This window comes from Schistocerca nitens, chromosome 1, assembly GCF_023898315.1.
Source record: "Schistocerca nitens isolate TAMUIC-IGC-003100 chromosome 1, iqSchNite1.1, whole genome shotgun sequence".
NCBI classification, from domain to species: Eukaryota; Metazoa; Arthropoda; class Insecta; order Orthoptera; family Acrididae; genus Schistocerca; species Schistocerca nitens.
Genome location: NC_064614.1, coordinates 1181835462 through 1181856941, shown reverse-complemented (window position 1 = coordinate 1181856941; position 21480 = coordinate 1181835462). Strand labels below are relative to the sequence as shown.

General features: G+C 38.8%; 1 protein-coding gene across 1 annotated transcript in view; it reads left to right on the top strand.

The window, feature by feature from the left end:
- Positions 1-21480, top strand: part of LOC126233282 (baculoviral IAP repeat-containing protein 6) — a 321293-nt gene that overhangs the window by 184556 nt on the left and 115257 nt on the right. Inside the window, exons 41-43 of the mRNA XM_049942854.1 lie at positions 4119-4523; positions 4842-5109; positions 12632-12861. Coding sequence (XP_049798811.1) covers positions 4119-4523; positions 4842-5109; positions 12632-12861 — 903 coding nt within the window. The remainder of the gene's footprint in view (positions 1-4118; positions 4524-4841; positions 5110-12631; positions 12862-21480) is intronic.

Sequence of the window (21480 nt, the reverse complement as noted above, 5' to 3'; positions counted from 1 at the left end):
AGAAGTCGAACAAAGACCAATGTTCTTGCCCTTCTCCGACTCAGCAATCCTTTACAACAGTGATACTGTGCAGTACCTCTGTTTGGTCAACTTCCATTTCGCTGATGTAAATCACCAACCCGTTCTCCACCCTGGAGTCAGCTGACTGACCCAGGGAGGCTGTTGTTACCACTGAAGAAATACTGGAACAGGTCCCTTAAGTCTCAGAACTCTTTAGTAGTACACAGCCAAAATCTGACACTTAGCAGCCACTGAAGTAAATGCCCCTTATAAGAGAAATATCTCTTATCGTCTAATGTGGCTGTTCTCCAATAAAACATTCGTGACGTCCTATCTCACAGGGCAGACTTACAGTTGCTATTGCGATAGCCATGGTTGGTTGTTTTATTCCTCCATGAAATAAAATTTCGCTCTCCAGACCACTTTGACATCTTAACACTTCATTCCAGTATTTTTTGTCCATAATTCGGAAAAATAACTCCAGCTCATGGGCGAGTCATGATGCTCATTTGGGAAGACATTCATAGCCAAACCATTTCATTGAACACCCAGCTACAGGTGGTTTCTGTCTGTCTTTCTCTCCCTAGTTCCCCTTTTCTCTTTGTAATATCTACATACCCCTGTCTTCTGATGTTACCAGGACAGACGTGCTGCAGGTTGGCACCCAGCTCATTCAGCTTTTTTGTTACTCGGCAACTTCAATGCCAACCACACCATTTGGGGCTCTCTGAGAACCAGCCCAAATGGTTGTCTCCTGGTAGATATTCTCAGCCAGCTTACTGTCATTTCTCTCTGTCACTGGTGAACCTACATTTCTTCAAGATCGTGCACACACTTTCTCACACCTGACTCTCTCATTCTTTACTGCATAGCATGCCCACCATGTAGAGTGGTCCGTCCTCTCATACACATACTTGAGGGACCATTCCCGGTGCATAATTCATCTGCTAACTCATGTCTCATATGTGTAAAAGACCAACTGGCAGCTTTCTAAAGCTGACTTGAGGTTCCACTCACTGGCAACCTTCGACAAACAATATTTTCACAGCAGTGATAATCAGGTAGAGTACCTTGTGAATGTTATCCTTCCACTGCAGAATATTCCATACCCCGAACCTCTTCCCTACAGCGACATGTCCCAGTCCGTAGTGGACTTAGGAATGCCGTGATGTGGTTCGCACGTGGAGACGTGCTCTCCGTGTCTCTGAACACCATCCCACAAAGGAGAACTGTATTCATTATAAACAATTGCACCTAAAGTTTTGTAGCATTAACAGAGGTAGCAAAAAAAAACTAGTTGGATCTCTTTTTACTAATTCTTTTAACCATTTTACTCTCCGTCTTCTGTTGTTTGGGGTAACCTACATTGGATTTCCAGAAACTCCTGATTCCTGGCCTGACTAGCGAATGATGTCATTTTGGACCCTATTGATGTTTCCAACAGCTTGACTCGATACTTTGAAGAGTTGTCGTGCTCTACCCATTACCATCCTGCCTTCCTGCCTCTGAAACAAATGGAGGTGACTTGGGAGATATCTTTCTTCTCACAGAATCGCGAAGGCTACAGTACCATTTTTACCATAAGGTGCCCGAACGTGCTCTCACCTCATCACGATCCTCCGCTTCAGGACCGAATGATACTCACATTCAGATGTTGCAGCACCTATCTCTTGATGGCAGGCATTTTCTCCCTCGTATGCATGATCATATCTGGACAGACGGTGCATTTCCTAGTCATTGCTGTCAAGCCACTGTAATCCCCATATCCAAGTCTGGTAAGGACAGACATCTTCTCCAGCTATCGCCCAGTTTTCCTCGCCAGCAGTGTCTTCAAGGTGATAGAATGCGTGATCAGTGCTTGACTGTTATGGTGACACTGAGTCTCGAAATTTGCTAAATAATGCACATTGTGGATTTCATAAGCACTGCTCTGCAGTTGATCATTTCGTCACTCTAGCAACTCACATTGTGAACAATTTTCTGCGAAAAAAGGTAGTCTGTAGCTGTGTTTTTTGATTTGGAGAAGGTTTACCGTACCTGCCGGAGGACGGGCATCCTCTGTACAATGCACGCATGGAACTTCCGAGGCTGCCTGCCCCATTTTATTTGAGAGTTTTTAAAAGATTGAGTCTTTAAGGTAAGCATCACAGCTTTGTAGTTGGAACACATGTTCTGAATGAATTTTACAGTAAATCTACATAGGTGCCCTGAAAGTTATATACAGAGTGAAGCAAAGGGGTACACAGTGCAGTAATTTTGTGGTTGCTGTTGATTGGTTGGTCAGTGTGGTGGTTGTTATATCTTTATGTCAATAGTTTGACAATGTACTTCCCCACATTGATCTTCCAAATGTCATCAGTAAACAGTAGTAATGAATTTAAATTAAAAAAAAGTTCTCTTCATGTCACATTTTAGGTATAAACTTTCCACATCATTTGCAGCTTGACATGTGAGATATTTTCGTGTACTATGTGTATATTGACAACTCGTACTAATCAGGTGTATTAATGCTTCTGCATACAAGATCAGTATCAAAAGTTCATCTGAGTACCATTTTAAACTGTAAAGATTGTTGATAAAATTGTTCTTCAGAAATCTGAGCCTCTCTAGGGCAGGACAGTGATCCACAAAGTAATTCTTGCAACATACGAACATATATTTCCTCTCACTAAGTCATTTCAGCTACCATCCTGTTCTGAAGACATGTTTCGTCCCTCAGTATGGCTCACCACTTATGAAACAAAAATAAAACAGTACACAAATCGACACCTTTGCATTAGACGTATTATTCTATGTTATCAGTTTCTTCCTATATACATTACTTTTGTTGTCAGTATCATTCGTCAGGAAGATGGCACAAGGATAGACATCCCTTCCAAGGAGTGTTATGTACCACTACAAATACCATTTTCCTCCCTCCGTATTCCATTTTGTTAGTGCACCACAGTAATGACTGTCGTGATACAGCGCAGTAAGCCCAAAATGATTGTTTCCTGAGAAGCAGATGTAACAAAGTAATACGTTTCTTGAAGCATCTCAGAATGTACACCTTCGGAACGTTAACAGAAGTCCTTTGTGTGATGTCCAGTGTCTTTCCAACTGGAGATCATTGAACACTTCTGAGATTACAGCATGCTGATCAGAAATCTGTGACAGATCTCACATGGTCTGAAGTTCAGTTGAGGAGAAGCTAATTTGAAAAATACAAACTTCAGGTGACTCATCTACTTTCCCTAATATAACCAGTATCGCATGAGAGAGTAAAATGTAAAATCGATGCAAGTGAAACAGTTTTATAATGTTACATTTGTTGCTACTTTTTACACTTACAGAGCTTAAAAAAGTATAAGGAAGATTCCCATATCTCTATGGTTCATACAGAATGTTAATGGAAAACATTTCACGAATGCATCCTTTCATTCCGAATGTGTGGTTTTTCTGTTACGGTGATAAGTCAGATTGAGAACTATTGTCCCTGAGAAAATTTTTACCTTAAGGATATCCTTAGCTGCTTAAGCAAATAAAAACTGAGTAAAAGTATATAATTAGAGCAGGATAAAAATGTGTAGTGAGAGCTCTGACAACTCTCATCTCAAAGAATTTTGATGTCATTCACCAAACAATTATTCCTTCCAGTGCAGAATATTTTACTTCAGAGGCAATAAATTCTCATTTGTACAGCTTTTTTGTTTTCATTAATTTTCTGGCTGTCTTCGTTTTGTTATATAAAGTATATTTCTTTGTGACAATGTTCTGTAAAAGACTGCAGCGTGCGCGCGCTTGCAGCAGTATGGCATAGATAGTGGGGTGGGAGGAGACCATAGAGGGGCTAGTGTAAATAAAGACCAGGCCAATGATGTGTGATGTGTTGAAGAGGCAGTTCAAATCCCCAGAGTTTAGAATTTATAGTGATGGACAGGAGGCTCCATATTTTTTCTTTCAACAAATCCTTTTCATAAATCTGTATTGAAATTTTCACATACGTGTGTGTGTGTGTGTGTGTGTGTGTGTGTGTGTGTGTGTGTGCGCGCGTGCGGGGGGGGGGGGGGGGGGTCATTATATTTCCATTGTGTGTCTATTTCTTTGCAGTATATGTAATTATGATGTGTGGTTTACAGAAATCTTGGATGAACATAGAACTGGTGCTACAGCTGTGGCTGATGCTGAACAGTGATAGTGCTTTTGAGCCTGTGGGTGGAGCACCTGGCTTGTTTGACCCAGGTGCTGTTCCTGCTGTACGTGTGACAACTCGAGCTGTATCAGGACTGATTTCAGCACTAGCCCAGCAACCCGGGGTATCACTCCGTGTTTGGTGCCTTGCATTCCAATGTCTTATACTGATGGCGAATCAGCCTCAAATTCAGACTCCGAGTGGTGAAGCTTGGTCAATGGGACTCGATGATGTCGAAGTATCTCTTCATGCTACATCTGGTGTAATTGTTGAAGATCCACAGTTTCTTCCGATGTTACTGCGTTTCCTCTCTGGTTCGAGTCTCAGTTACGTCTCATCGGACAAAGGCACTGTAAGTATTGCAAAGTGTACATAAAAACTTGGTACTGGATGAAAATCATTAGGTGTGAGACAACGCTAGTATATATAAGATATTTGGGTGTTTTTTTATCGCAAGAAATGCTGAAAGGATAACTGTACTAATTAACTCCAGTTGTAAAATGCAAACTGTAAAAGTGTTATGTACAAATGCTTAGGGAGTAGATTCTGATGTAACTGACAGGTGGTTGGAGACCAAAGTCTTTCTTTTGGATGCCTAATTTCTGTTCTACCTATGTGTCTGTCTTGTGTATGTGTAAGTTGGTGGTAACAGATGATTTTGGTTTTGCAGCAGGCAGGCCCCTCGGTGTGTGGAGCAATGAGGGAGCTGCTTGTTCGGCTGCAGAGCCGTTGTGATGTTATCAGCCCTGGCAGCCGATTGGGTAATTCTTTGAAGGAACTGCTGTTGCAGCTGATTTACAAGCTAGTTCAAACCACAGGTGCACTCACCAATCGCCAGGGACCTCTTGATGCACAGTGTGAATTAGTAGACTTGATATTAAATCTGAACTTCACTGCAGTAAATCTGTCAACAGCGATAAGCATTGTCGAATGTGTTGGTAAGATTTCAACGCTTTATCACATCCAATAAATCTGTTGTTGTTGTTGTTGTTAAGAAATGCAGCTTCTAGTGATACTTTCGTGATAAAATTGCAATATGTGAAATGGAATCAACAATAATTAAAATTTGTTCCTGAAGAGCCATATTTCATTTCCCACTACAAAAACTCTTAGCCTCATAGTGCATTTTCATCAGTATTTAAGAAACTAACAGAATTATTGCATACGGGAAAACCATTTTCATTAGAGAGCTAACCAAGATTTCTACGTGCAATGAATTTGCAGAAACCCTTTCTCAGATGACAAACATTCTGTAAAAATAATAAGTGGGGTCAGGAGAACACACATATAAAAAAAGGTTTTCCGTATGCAAGCTTTCAGAGCCAGTGGTTCCTTTTTCCAGCAGAAGGATTCAAGGGGAACAAGAGGGGTGAAGGAAAAGGATTAGAGTTTGGAAAAGTCAGTCAGAACCCTGGGTCAGGAAAGGCTTACTGGACAGAATGGTAAGGAAATACCCTTCTTATCCTGTCTGGTAAATCTTCCCTCACCTGGGGTTTTGGGTAACTTCCAGAACTCTAATCCTTTTCCTAAATCTTTTCAGTCTGTTTTCTTAACCCCCCTTCCTCACTCTTAAGCACTCTGCTGGAAGAAGGAGCTACTGGCTCCGAAAGCTTGTATGCATAAAATCTTTTTTGTGTGTGTATTCCCCTGCCACCGTTTGATGAGTAGATTTTTTAATGTATCCAATTACATTATGTTGTCAAAAATTGATTATTTTCATTTTTATGCAGAAATACTTAGGTATATCTGTATAATATATTGTCAGTATTGAGAAATACAGAAAGCAATAATGTAAAATATACAAAAATTACCACAAATGTGTAATGTGTCACATAACAAGCAGTTTTCATTGCCTGTTCAGAAATAAATTATGCTGCTTTGGCTAACATCTTATTGAAGCCGACCTCTTTCCAACATAATGAAGGTTTTGGAGTATCAAGAATATAATACAGTCTGCAGGAACATTATTTGGAGCAATAGTTATGAGCAATTAAAGTCTGTATTTTGGGACTAAATTTTTTAGAAAAGTAAATAATGTAGCTAGTATTTTCCCATCTCCATGTAAGTGTTTTACATTTTCATGTCATGTTACTGCTTCCTGGCAGTTCAAGCTTGGCAATTCTGTTCAGTTCATTTTAAAGATTACTCGCATCAGAGAAATGTGAATGTTCTGAAGTCTGCAACAATATCTCAGTCTTGTAAAACTACTCAGTGGAACTAAAGATATCGATACTAACCATGCTTGTGACAGAAGAGAATTTCATCTTACCTTATGCTGGAACAGGAGTAAGTGGAACATTAGAGACAGACAGAGAAATTTAAAAATATAATTGAATTTTGTACTACAGTTGGATAGAAACAAGTGAAATGTTGGTAAAGGAAAAATCTCATTCCCCGTCCTGGATGAGGCAGGAGACATGCTACTGGTAATATTGGGAAATATAGCTTTACAGGTCATCTTCAAAATTCAGAGTCCTAATAGTGTGCTGTAGATAACTGATCAGTTAAAAATGAGACAACAGCTTGAAGGAAGTGTATAGAAAGGTATAAATGTGAAATAGAAAGAAATAAAACATGTAGTGAAAAATAGCATAAGGATTGGAAAGGTGAAAATCTAAATGATGGGAAAAAAGAGAAAAACAATAAGAAAGATGGAGGAGGGGAAAAAAAACAACAACCATGTGCAAAGACAGATAAGAAACGATAAAGCAGTATGGCATAGAAAGGGGGGGTGGGAGGAAGACCATAGAGGGGCTAGTGTAAATAAAGACCAGGCCAATGATGTGGGATGTGTTGAAGAGGCAGTTCAAATCCCCAGAGTTTAGAATGTATAGTGATGGACAGGAGGCTCCATATTTTTTCTTTCAACAAATCCTTTTCATAAATCTATATTGAAATTTTCACATACTATTATATTGTTGTGGTCTTCAGTCTGATTCTTATGATGATTGTAAAAATATATCCACTGGGTGATTTTTGCTCATTTTATAATTAGTATTGTAATTGGGATATTATTCAGTAACAAGCCGCAAGCACTTATTTGTACCTGTGGCAATCTTTGCCAAATCTGTTTATTTCTGCATATGTTTTCTGCTTTTACGTATGTGGATGTCCATCTTTTTTCCATATTTACACTACATGTGGATGCATTTGTGACAGATACAGAATGAGGGGCATCCATGAATCTGATGGATATAAAAAAGTGTTCTTTGTTAAGTTTGTGGTTAGCTACACGAAACACAACTTACAAATTAAAATTTCTTGCGTGCAGCTTTAAATAGTTAGTACTGTTAAAATGTCACTTATAGTGTTCCTCATGGTCACATCAATTGCCGAAACTTTAATTTGTATTTTAATCAGTCAGCTTAAGTTCAAAATTATGAGTGTCATCCAGAAATGAAAGAAAGATTGTGTACATCACCCACTGTCGATTCCCCACTACTGCGATTACAAACATGCCAGTTAGCTCCTTCCCCCGTCTCGATGTAAGTCGAGTTGTGTTGCTGAGCGGTCATACCTCTTTGTTCTGTAACCTTTCGAATTAGCGGATCCCATTGAAATTCCTGCCAGATGCCAAGTGTGTAGTGTTGTTTGTTGTGAGAATGCAAAAAATTTTGGCGTATTGAAATTTATAAGCAAATAAAGAATATTTAGGGTGATAGTGCAAGGAACATGCCCTCATTGATATGGAATGTTGTTGGCAAAGGTTTTCTTCATTAATGACAATGTTTGGCCTCTAGCATCAGCTCAAGCACTGCAAAAACTTCAGCATCTTACATGGGACATTTTTTAAGTCCTTCTTCCAGCTCTGACTTGGCACCATGTGACTTTCACTATTCCTGAAACTAAATGAATTGTTGAGAGGAAAACAGTTAGCAAAAGATGAAGATCTCAAACAAGCAGTGACATGCTGGCTCATGTCTTTGACGGAGGAGTGCAACATGAGAATTGAAAAATTGGTCCCAAGTTACATTAAGTGCCTTGACAGTTATGATGACTACATTGAAAGATAGGGTAATGTACTGTAACTTTATTTACAAAGTTTGGTGTTGAAAAATCTTTCATTTTTATTCATTTATGCCAAAATTTTCTTTACTTTCTGGATGACCCCATATGTTACAGAATATGTACAATTTAAGAAAACAGAAAATGGAGCAGAAATGACAGAGCAGCTTGACACACATCCTCTACATCTTACACTTCCTGAGTCCCATGAGAATCTCCTCAGTTTTCCTATCAGGAAGTGCTCACATCTTATAATCACATGGTAAACTGGATGAGGCATAAACAAGAAACACAATGTGAAAATATGTTTTCTAAAACTGTTCTTTTTTTCTTCCTCAAGATCTCTTACCATCATTTGTACTTAATTTAATTACCTTATAATGAATGAAAAGGGATGAAGTACATGTCTTTTAAGTTGTGAATTGAATGTTCAAACAAACTAAGGGCCTGCAGACGCTTGTTGTTTGATACATCCCACAGTATCTCATCTGGGCGTCTGCCAGTCATCTTCAGGTGAGCCATCAAAAACTTATGAAGACTTGCTGCAATACACAGTACACAGCATGCAGTGGGTATTCCATACATTCATCAGAACCAGGTCGATAGACAGGTCACACTTCCTGGCAGCAGTGTCATCACTGGTGGAACTGTGGAACAGCTGTACTCTGCATTACCACTCGCCGTGGCCATTGACACACACTGTGGTCTTCTATTAGAACAAATTGTGGAGATGGTGGGGTTCTGTGCGCTGTCCAACTGTTAGCTGCAGTCACAGTTCATCAGCTTCTCCTCCAGGTGTATTTCCACTAATTCTTCAATAATGCAGACCCAAAAAGATGTTTTTGTGTTCAGAATCATACTCCATTGAATGTTCAGTGGAAATACATTGTGCAGCAGTAGAAGACTTGCTTAGTTGTTAAAGGCGAGTACATTGTTGATGTTCAGTTCAACATTCTTTCACCATAAGTGTGATCTGTCCTATGTAAGCCGTGCCACACTGACAAGGTAGTTTGTAAATTCCGGCCTTCCGCAATTACAAGTTGTCCTTCTCTAATTCCAAAAGATTTGCAGTCGTAGGTGGGGGACAGAAAATCATTTTCAGCTGAAATTTATAGAGGAATCTTGCTATTTTAAATGAAATGTTGCTGACAAAAAGGAAGAAAATCTACAGAGTTTGCTGGCATGTTCTCTTCTTTATGCACTTCCTGAGTCTCGGTTTTAACTGACAGTGTCCTGTTAATTTGCTAGGTGGTAAATCCATTTCTTCTTAACACTGTTTTCAGGTGGGCGAGCTCCTTAGGCAATCTATCCAAATCTGAGACAGTGAGAACTCTTTGCAAAATGTAAACTTTCACAGCTGGAATTGTCACAATTAATAAAATATTCCAGGCTATTATGCCATGGTCGAAGGGATTTCACTTTAAAAGCTGACGTTTCGTCCCCATCTGCGGAGGACATTTTCAAGGGGGTTGTAGCTTTGGCAAATGTCCAATTCTCACCCTGGTTCACTGCAAGGTGTGAATTGGACATTCGACAAAGCTACGCCTTGAAATTGTCTCCCACAATTGGGGATGAAACTTCGGATTTTAAAGTGAAATCCCTTCGACCACGGCATCATAGCCTGAAATATTTTGTTAATTGTGTGAAGTGTGATTCCTGCGTATGAATGCTTTAAGCATGCTCGTAGCTTGCAACGGATGATAACGTGGTGCTTTCAAATACAAATCAGAGTGAGTGGACATATGATCAACTGAATTCCCCTGAGAGATATCATTCTTTCGTCTAACCAAGATGTCCAAGAAAGGCAGACATCCACCTTTCTCTACTGCCGTAGTGAATCAAATGTTGTTATGAATGGAGTTGAGGTGGTAATGAAACTCCATCAATTTATCTTCTCCATGAGGCCACACTATGAAAGCATTATCCACATCCCTCCAAAATATGTTTGATTTAAGGGCAGATGATTCAAGTGCTCTCGCCTTGAAATCCTCCATAAAAAGGTTGGCCATCAAGGGATACGGAGGGCTGTCCATGACAGGGCCATCAGTCTGTTAGGAATATTCTTGTTTGAACCTAAGGTAGGTTCAGGATAGTGTGTGCTGAAACAAAACTGTGAGCCGACCTGAAACAATTTGCCAATTAGTGTCAAAGAATCTGCAAAAGGGACCTTTGTAAAAGGTGGTACCACATCAAACTAGGGTCAGAACTGCATAGGCGGAGAGCCCCAATCTATTGATAAAGTTAGCTAAGTTACAGATGCGATGTGAGCATTTGCCGATGAATGGTTCTGCGAAGGACAGTTGAGTTCCACAATTGAAGATGCTGCCGCCAGGAAGTGTGATCAGTATGTCAACCTGATTTTGATGCATGTACAGAATACGTGCAGAACTATATATATTGTGGAACAGAGCAAGTCTTCATCAGTTTTCGGTGACTTACTTGAAGATGACTGGCAGGTGCCCATTTGAAATATCGTGGGATGTATTAAAAGATGACTTCTGCAATGCTCAAATTTGTTGTCTTAAAGTTACTGGAACAGAGTGAAATTATCATTGTTGATGTATAACTATGGAATGACAGTTATAGGACCTGATAGATTAGGAGTGCTAGAGACTTTTTCAAAAAGATTTAAGAACTTTTCCTAGTGCAGGAAAATAAGTTTAAATGGTTGTCAGTTTCAAAATGTTTTATGATGGCTAGCAAAAGAAGTTAGCCATGGTCTATTATGCTGCATGTACTTAAATCCTGAAATCTATCATTCAAGTAATGATCACTTTCATCCTGCCCCTTCCCTGATTTCTACACAGACACACAGTGATATATATATAACAGAGGGAAACATTCCCCGGTGCAAAACCTGTCCCATGCACCCTCCCACCACCACCTACTCCAGTCCTGTAACCCGGAAGGTGTACACGATCAAAGGCAGAGCCACGTGTGAAAGCACCCACGTGATTTACCAACTGACCTGCCTACACTGTGATGCATTCTATGTGGGAATGACCAGCAACAAACTGTCCATTCGCATGAATGGACACAGGCAGACAGTGTTTGTTGGTAATGAGGATCACCCTGTGGCTAAACATGCCTTGGTGCACAGCCAGCACATCTTGGCACAGTGTTACACCGTCCGGGTTATCTGGATACTTCCCACCAACACCAACCTATCCGAACTCCGGAGATGGGAACTTGCCCTTCAGTATATCCTCTCTTCTCGTTATCCGCCAGGCCTCAATCTCCGCTAATTTCAAGTTGCCGCCACTCATACCTCACCTGTCTCTCAACAACTTCTTTGCCTCTACTCTTCCACCTCAACTGACATCTCTGCCCAAACTCTTTGTCTTTAAATATGTCCGCTTGTGTGTGTATGTGTGGATGGATATGTGTGTGTGTGCGAGTGTATACCTGTCCTTTTTTCCCCCTAAGGTAAGTCTTTCCGCTCCCGGGATTGGAATGACTCCTTACCCTCTCCCTTAAAACCCACATCCTTTCGTCTTTCCCTCTCCTTCCCTCTTTCCTGATGAGGCAACAGTTTGTTGCGAAAGCTTGAATTTTGTGTGTACATTTGTGTTTGTTTGTGTGCCTATCGACCTGCCAGCGCTTTTGTCAGATATATATATATATATATATATATATATATATATATATATATATATATATATATATATATATATATATATGATTGTTAAGTCAGTCATATATATTTAAACCAGTAGCAATGTGTGCCGCGAAATTACAAGTGAACTAAGTTACCTTGTTTGAACTGATGCACTTCCCTTTTTACTGTTTCCACTTGTTAATTATGTGATTGTGTATGTTTCTTCTGTCAGTGACTGGATAACGTTTTTCAGTATATTAATATTTTAACTGTTGCTCTATGTTAAAGGTTTCTATTCCAATGGCTAGTTGTATATGAAAATTGTTTAATTGTACATTGGTTTTCCACAAAATGTAATTTTTTTTAAATTTTATATTCTGTCTCAGGTTACACATGATATCATTACCAGTTTTTGACTTCAAGTTGTCATCAGATGCTTGGAGTACATTATATAGTGAGTTCCTCTTCAGGCCTATTCAGTTGTTGAGTTAGTAAACATAAAGTGTTCAAATCATGTAATAATGACTTGGAAGTAAGTAAAAAATGGTAATGATACCACTTGTATGGTTCTTGCTGAAATGCATAATAAAAAAAATTACAAAAGGCGGTCACTCTGTTTTCTTAAGACAGTTTGCCTTTTCCGTGTAAGTAAATAAGGCTGACATATTTTTCATCATCATGATGCATTGTCATTTTCTATAAATAAGAAATACCAGTCACATTTTACACTTGAAGTTTAAAATTATACTGTTACATCTTACCCAAAAAGATTTTATTCTAAAATAGAATATGGTTTTGTTGGGAGGGAAGTAATTATTTCTACTCAGTATGTTCCTCTCTGGTTTATAATTTTTCAGCAAATTTGGCATACAATTACATTTTGAGCTCAGAGAAGGTGCGTTGCAGAAGTATATCGGAACCTTCCATCGGCACAAATGATGCTTCTTCATGTTTTGGAGGCCTTTTTGCATCAGTACTGGGAAGTGAATCAAAACAAAGTAGACCAGCTACTTGGGATGCTTTATTGTGTAATCTTCTAAAGTTATGCTGTCACATAGTGCAGACACCATTATCCAACAATAATGAGGTATGTTAGAATTGGAAATCATTATGCATCATACTTTTCTGTTGTTGTGTGTGTTTAGTGGAGGCATTGAACTAGCTTAGCTTCAGAAACTGTTCTTGATAGCGTGCTTACCAGGGTTGAGAAAATCCCAGGTATTAAAGAAAACTTGTGGGTTAAATTGTCCTTTTTTATGGGTTTTATTAGGCTCTTTGGAATTTTTCTGTATTGACACAAAGTTCAATTTAGATTTCTATATTTAATTTATTCAAAACACTATCTCATCCTACAACTTCTTTATTAATAGAAAACAATGATAAAGTGAACAGCCTAAAATTAGTAAATGGAATTTTCTCTTTTTGGCAGCCAAAGCCTTGCACAGTTATCACAACATTTTTTAAAGCACATGCTTGTAAAGACCATGTAGTAGTAGAAATTCGTGTTTTGTTCAGGCACTGAATCCATATTATGAATTATAGCAACCAATACCCATAGGCCAACAAGCATGTCTGGTAAACACAATTGATTGTGAAACCATCCAACAGACAGCTAAATATTGTGCAGAGTCTTTGAAAAATGCAGTTAAAAGTCTGAAGATAATTTTCAGAAAAAAGTATTTGCTGTTTGCACTGATAATTACAATAAAATACTAAAAATGTAACATCTTTAAAACAAGATGTGTGAGTTGTTAACATGTGAGTATTTGGATCATTATATTAATCTACTAAAAGAAGAAATAACACCTACTAGAGTATTAAAGCATGTTGGTGAAGTTCGTAAGTACTTTTGGAATCTCCATGGATTACGTGACTGGTCAAAGAAAAAGAATGGTCTGATGCCACAGCTACCAAATCCTGCTGGATGGTTTTACCAGGATGATTGCCTATGTACCTGTATCAATAATTATTCTAAGTATGTAGAAATTGTAACAGATTCTTCAAGAAGTCATTGCTAACCTCAGCAAAATATTGGATAATGTTATAATTTATGAAGATGCCATTTATTTTCTCCGACAACTGTCAGAAGTTTGTAGAGTCCTGGACTTTCTTCGACCAGACAGCACATACTCTCGAGCTATGGATCGATCTTTTAGAAAGTACCAATATAAAACCGTATAAGAATAAAGTAAAAAAAAAGAAAGGAACAAGTACTAGAACACTTTCACTATCTTGCTTATAAGTTACACCCAAGATTCAGAAAGAGATTATTAACAGCTGAAAAAGAAGGAAGTGCAGAAAACTGGCTCATAGAGTGCACCCAGAATGGATGGCAAGTGTTGTGCCTTTTAGAATTGCTAGTTATGACTATTTTCCTGCCGCTATTTTTTCTGGTGCAAACAAATGGTCGAATATAAAGGAGCTGAAAACAGAAAAAAAAGGGAAAGGAAACTTACCAACAGGATTTATTACTTTCATGAAACACCTTCTTGCTCTAACAGCACTGCACCCATTGAGAAAATGTTCTCCAGCTACAGGCTTGCTAGTTCAAAATTAAGAACTAACTTAGGAGAGACAAGAGCCAAGAATTCAGTGAAGATCCATAAATTCTTGCATACTTCCAGAAATAATTAAATTGTACTTTACACGCATTACGATCGTATATCAAGTTAAAGTATTTTCCTGGAAGTGTAGATATTGTTTAACTGTGTTTCTTACATTGCAAGAAAAGTTAAAACACAGTATTAACAAAATAAATTTATGTGATAGCTGTCTTCAACAAATATGTTTGTTAATTAAATTTTGTGTGTGTGTGTGTGTGTGTGTGTGTGTGTTTGTTTTGTGTTTTGGGGGGACAGGTGTGCATTGTTTTTTATGGGTTAAATTACAACTTCCATTGTGTTTTGCAACTGCAAACCGCCCCCCCCCCCTCCCTCCCACCCACCCCCACACACACACACACACACACACACACACACACACACACAGAGAGAGAGAGAGAGAGAGAGAGAGAGAGAGCGGGGGGGGGGGGGGATTGTCCAGAAATTGTGGTGAGAATGAGGTAAGGGGTAGTGTTGGTGAGGATTGGGGAAGGCTGAAGGCAATGTAGGTTATAGGGAGAGCTGGATACTGAGAGAACTGTGTGAATAAAGGTTCATAGACGAGACACCTTTGAACCAAAATAATGCGAATGGAAACTGGTGAAGAGTGAAAACAAAAGTAGTGGGGGAAGTGGAGAACAGGAACCAGCAAAGAGTGAAGCCTGGGTGTTGTGAGTATAGGGTGTGTTGGAATGACAATCTGTATTTACCAGTGTATAACTACAGATTTCCTGAGCATATAGCAAGGACACACAATGTCTCAACAGGAGAGTTGGAAGAAACACGATGGCAGGAGGATAGCCAGTACTATCGTAAGATAATTGTAGAGCTTTAGAGAGTGTAATCTACACATATAGTTATCAGCTACTATGTGATTTGCATGTAGTAACATAAGTTTGTTTTAATCATCAGGCATGTTACTAATGTGTTATATTGTATGGACTGCTTGTTGTGTATGACAGTTGCCAGTAAAATTTAAATCAATTTAAAAAAAAGCTATAGCTAAGTTGGTTCCTTTGGTATGTGACCCAGCCACAGATGGAAACAGATACACATATGAGAGAACTTATCAAAGAGATGCTGGTTGTTGCATAGGACAGTTCTTGTATTTGAATCGTTCACTTTGATATTATCAAGTTTTAGTTTACGTATTTCACATCTGACACTAAAGCAGAGCCTTGCTGGATGCAGTTTGCACTTAATGTATTGCACTAGCCACATTAGAGGAAAACAGGCTTCTAACTTTAACACATGAAAAAACAGCTCATTTGATTGCACTTGTACTCTGTAATTGACTCCAAAATATTGATCACGTGTATATAGAGAGTGATTTTTGGATGTGAGAGCCATGTGTGTTTGCCAACAACTGCTTAAATTCATTCTTTAGCTAAGTTACACAATCAAGAACAACCAGAAAATATCTAAAATTTAAAATTCTCACCCAGAATGAACAAATCTAAATTCAATATCCCTCTTTTTGTAAATTGTATCACATTCTTCCTTGACTGTATTACTTAATGCAAAGAAAGGTTCTTGAATAAATTTTAGAGGAAACTTTATCTAATTAACACTTCTATTCATTTCATTTATTTCACAGTTCACGATGACATAAGTCATTAGACCTACCTATGCAAAACTACTGCTTCATTAACTGTACACATTTAATGACATTTGCCCATAAGACTGATACATAAAATTGTGCTATAAAATGTATCACTGACATTTCCGTTTTATAACCAACAGGTGAGAAATATTAATATTTACAGTGCAACATATGCGATCTGAAACAAAGACAGCTCTTGCCTTGATACTTCTTTGTTTATACATTTATATAGCATATCTGTATCATATTCTTTCAGTATCTTGTGGTTATTTTAAAGCACTGTTACAAGCTGCTCCTAATTGATTCATTTACTAAAGCCTTTGAGAAATAATGTGTAGCCACTGTTTTTCTGCCAGGGTTCAGTCCAATGTGCTTTGACCATGTCACTTCACATTGTTCTACTTGTTTCCAATGTGTGGCACTGTATAGCTTTATTTGAATCAAGGGTGACAGGTGACTCACCCGTCTGTTGTGTTTCCTTGAACTGTTGATTTGGCTGCTTTGGGCCACCATAACATTCATCTTGTTCACAATATGTAAAACTGAAAAAAAACTTGTGATATTGCTACAGAATCTTACATATTTTTCTACATCTAAATCATTCACAAATATCTCACCACCGATATTGAAAGACATACAAGGGAACCATGGACCTTGCCATTGGTGAGGAGGCTTGCGTGTCTCAGTGATACAGATAGCCATACTGTAAGTGCAACCACAAGAGAGGGGTATCTGTTGAGAGGCTAGACAAATGCGTGGTTCCTGAAGAGGGGCAGCAGCCTTTTCAGTAGTTGCAGGGGCAACTGCCTGGATGATTGACTGATCTACCGTATTTACTCGAATCTAAGCCGCACTCGAATCTAAGCTGCACCTGAAAAATGAGACTCGAAATCAAGGAAAAAAAATTTTCCCGAATCTAAGCCGCACCTGAAATTTGAGACTCGAAATTCAAGGGGAGAGAAAAATTTTAGGTCACACCTCCAAATCGAAACAAAGTTCGTCTAATTGTAATATGAGACACAATTTAGGTCGAATGAATGACAATACAGCTGCAGTAGTTTGGTTCGAGTCGTAAGCTTAGCAGTTACGGTTTACCAGGTAGCCATTGCTACGCTTCACGCGCTCCGTCCGTATTTATACGGATATCCTTCCTTTTTCACGTGCTTCGTCTGGTTTGAATTGATTGCTTATTTTTCTTTGATCTGATAAGTGCCGTTCTCTTTGTTATAGGTGTTTACGTCACTCTAAGCTGAAAATGCATTACTGTACTGTGTCATGCATTGTTTGTCGCATTCTGATAGTGCGTGTTTACGGCCTGTCGCCCCTCGCGGCGTGGCTTGCTTTTGTGCGCGCTACCGCCGCTTACAAATAAAAAATAGAGAGGAATTGTTTCATTAGCGAAACATTTGTTGTTACAGTACTGCTTTCTTTGATAATGATCAACAAGAACCAAATAATAGACTGCGTATGATAGACGATGTTCTGAACGAAATTTTAGCGAAAATTTTTCTCCGTTTGAAAATCTTTGCAGGTGCCTCTTTAGTTCATTACATTCTGCACAGAAATTAGAGTCATCTTAGATTTAAAAATCTAGTCAGTTGCCGTGCTTCATTTCTGACTGTATCACTATCAGGCATAAGAATAATACGAATATAAACATGACATGATATGTATATTCTTCCGCGTTTGCTGTTGTCTCACTCTAGTTTCGTAGTTTATTAGGCAGACAGGATTTAAATGAGATAGTAGCAAACACGAAACAATACATGGCAAAATGTTTATATTCGTATTAATCTTATGGCAAAGAGAATATTACATGTGATTCACAATTCATAAAAGCTCCTATTAGCAACCATCTCTTCTCACAGGTAGGAAAAAATTCAGAACGTAGAGTTGGCCATATTGACAAACTTCCCAAACAGTCTTGCCAGTCGGATTTTCGTAGTACATTGAAATGCTGCTATATTCGAAGATCAACGATACAGAATTTGTATTTACTTCGTTGGATAATGTACCAAAATGCAGTGGTCGAAGCTCTGGGCGGAGGAAAAAGGCTCGTCTTCCTCTTTTTTTTTAATTTATTTACTGACGCAGAGATTTTGGTGCCAGTATTTATCTTTGTGCCTACAAAGCATGCCTGTGTGGCGCTACATATATTCGACGGCAGAAGTTAGTTGTGGCGGCACCCACCAACATTTTTCAGAACTCCCGCTTGCTTTGCACTCGATTCTAAGCCGCAGGCGGTTTTTTGGATTACAAAAACTGGAAAAAAAGTGCGGCTTAGATTCGAGTAAATACGGTAGCCTTGTAACACTAACCAAATCGGCCTTGTTGTGCTGGTATTGTGAACGCTGAAAGGAAGGCAAAACTACAGCCATAATTTTTCCTGAGGTCATGCAGCTCTAGTCAAATGATGTTGGCATCCTCTTGCATAAAATATTTCAGAGGTAAAATAGTCCCCCATTAAGATCTCCGGCCGGGGACTACTCAGGAGGACGTTGTTATCAGGAGAAAGTAAACTGACATTCTTATCGGAACATGGATTGTCAGATCCCTTAAATGGGCAGGTAGGTTAGAAAACTTAAAAAGGGAAATGGATAGATTAAAAGTTAGATATAATGGGAATTAGTGAAGTTTGGTGGCAGGAGGAACAAGACTTCCGGTCAGGTGAATACAGGGCTATAAATACAAAATTAAATAGAGGTAACACAGGAGTGGCTTTCATAATGAAAAAAAGTAGGAGCGTGGGTAAGCTATTATGAACAGCATAGTGAATGCATTATTGTAGCTAAGATGGGCTCTAAGCCCACACATCCCACAGTAGTACAAGTTTATATGCCAACTAGCTCCACAGGTGACGAAGAGAATGAAGAAATGCATGATGAGAGAAAAGAAATTATTCAGATAGTGAAGGGAGACGAAAATTTAATAGTCATGGGGGACTGGAATTCAGTAGGAGGAAAAGGAAGAGAAGGAAACATAGTAGGTGAACATGAAATGGGGGTAAGAAATGACAGAGGAAGCTGCCTGGTAGAATTTTGAACTGAGCATAACTTCATCATACCCAACACTTGGTTTAAGAATCGTGAAAGAAGGTTGTACATGTGGAAGAAGCCTGGAGACACTGGGAGGTTTCAGATAGATTTATATAATTGCAAGACAGAGATTTAGGAACCATATTTTAAATTGTAAGACTTTTCCACAGGCAGGTGTGGACTCGGACCACAATCTATTGGTTATGAACTGTAGATTAAAACTGAAGAAACTGCAAAATGGTGGGAATTTAAGGAGATGGGACCTGGATAAACTGACTAAACCAGAGGTTGTAGAGAGTTTCAGAGAGAGCATAAGGGCACAATTGACAGGAATGGGGGAAGAAATACAGTAGAAAGAAAGGGTAGCTTTGGGAGATGAAGTAGTGAAGGTAGCAGAGGATCAAGTAGATAAAAAGACGAGGGCTAGTAGAAATCCTTGATTAACAGAATAGATATTGAATTTAATTGATGAAAGGAGAAGATATAAAAATGCAATAAATGAAGCAGGCAAAAAGGAATACAAACGTCTAAAAAATGAGATTGATAGGAAGTGCAAAATGGCTAAGCAGGGATGGGTAGAGGACAAATGTAAGGATGTAGAGGCACACATCACTAGGGGTAAGACAGATACAACCTACAGGAAAATTAAAGAGACCTTTGGAGAAAAGAGAACCACTTGTATGAATATCAAGAGCTCAGAAGGAAAACCAGTTCCAAGCAAAGAAGGGAAAGCAGAAAGGTGGAAGGAATATATAGAGGGTCTAGACAAGGGTGGCGTACTTGAGGGCAATATTATGGAAATGGAAGAGGAAGTAGATGAAGATGAAATGGGAGATATGATACTGCGTGAAGAATTTGACAACACACTGAAAGGCCTAAGTCGAAACAAGGCCCCCAGGAGTTGACAACGTTCCATTAGAACTACTGATAGCGTTGGGAGAGCCACCCCTGACAAAACTCTACCATCTGGTGAGCAGGCAACAGGCAAAATACCGTCAGACTTCAAGAAGAATAAAATAATTCCAGTCACAAAGAAAGCTGGAGTTGGCATAGGTGAAAATTACCGAACTATCAGTTTAATAAGTCACGGCTGCAAAATACTAACACGAATTCTTTACAGACAAACGGAAAGACTGGTAGAAGCCGACCTCAGCGAAGATCAGTTCGGATTCTGTGGAAACGTTGGAACACATGAGGCAATAATGACCTTGCGAATTATCTTAGAAGATAGATCAAGGAAAGGCAAACCTACATTTCTAGTCTTTATAGACTTTGAGAAAGCTTTTGACAATATTGCCTGGAATACTCTCTTTCAAATTGTGAAGGTGGCAGGGGTAAAATACAGGGAGCAAAAGGCTATTTACAATTCGCACAGAAACCAGATGGCAGTTCTAAGAGTCAGGGGCATGAAAGGGAAGCAGTAGTTGGGAAGGAAGTGAGACAGGGTGTAGTCTGTTTCCGATGTTATTCAATCTGTATATTGAGCAAGCAGTAAAGGAAATAAAAGAGAAATTTGGAGTAGGAAATAAAATCCATGGAGAAGAAATAAAAACTTTTGAGATTTGCCGATTACATTGTAATTCTGTCAGAGACAGCAAAGGACCTGGAAAAGCAGTTGAAAGGAATGGGCAGTGTCTTGAAAGGAGGATATAAGATGAACATCAACAAACGCAAATCGAAAATAATGGAATGTAGTCGAATTAAATGGGTGATGCTGAGGAAATTGGATTAGGAAACGAGACACTTAAAGTAGTAGATGAGTTTTGCTATTTGGGGAGCAAAATAACTGATGATGGTCAATGTAGAGAGGATATAAAAGGTAGACTGGCTATGGCAAGGAAAGCATTTCTGAAGAAAAGAAATTTAACATAGAGTATAGATTTAAGTGTCAGGAAGTCTTTTCTGAAAGTATTTGTATGGAGTGTAACCATGTGTGGAAGTGAAACATGGATGATAAATAGTGTAGACAAGAAGAGAGTAGAAGCTTTCGAAATGTGGTTCTACAGATGAATGCTGAAGATTATATGGGTAGATCACGTAACTAATGATAATGTACTGAATAGAATTGGGGAGAAGTGGAATTTGTGGCACAACCTGAATAGAAGAAGGGATCGTTTGGTAGGACATGTTCTGAGATGTCAAGGGATCACCAATTTAGTATTGGAGGGCAGCGTGGAGGGTAAAAATTGTAGAGAGCGATCAAGCAGATTCAGAAGGATGTTGCCTGCAGTAGTTATTTGGAGATGAAGAGACTTGCACAGGATAGAGTAGCATGGAGAGCTGCATCAAACCAATCTCTGGGCTGAAGACCATAACAACAACAACGACGTGGGAAGATCAGAAAGTAACACTCAATAATTTTACTACCGAAAGGTTTAACAGATAACAAAATAAAAAAGAATCATAAACGAGCTTACATCTTTTACCTACTTTTCTACATGGTCACCAACATTCCTATATAATCACCA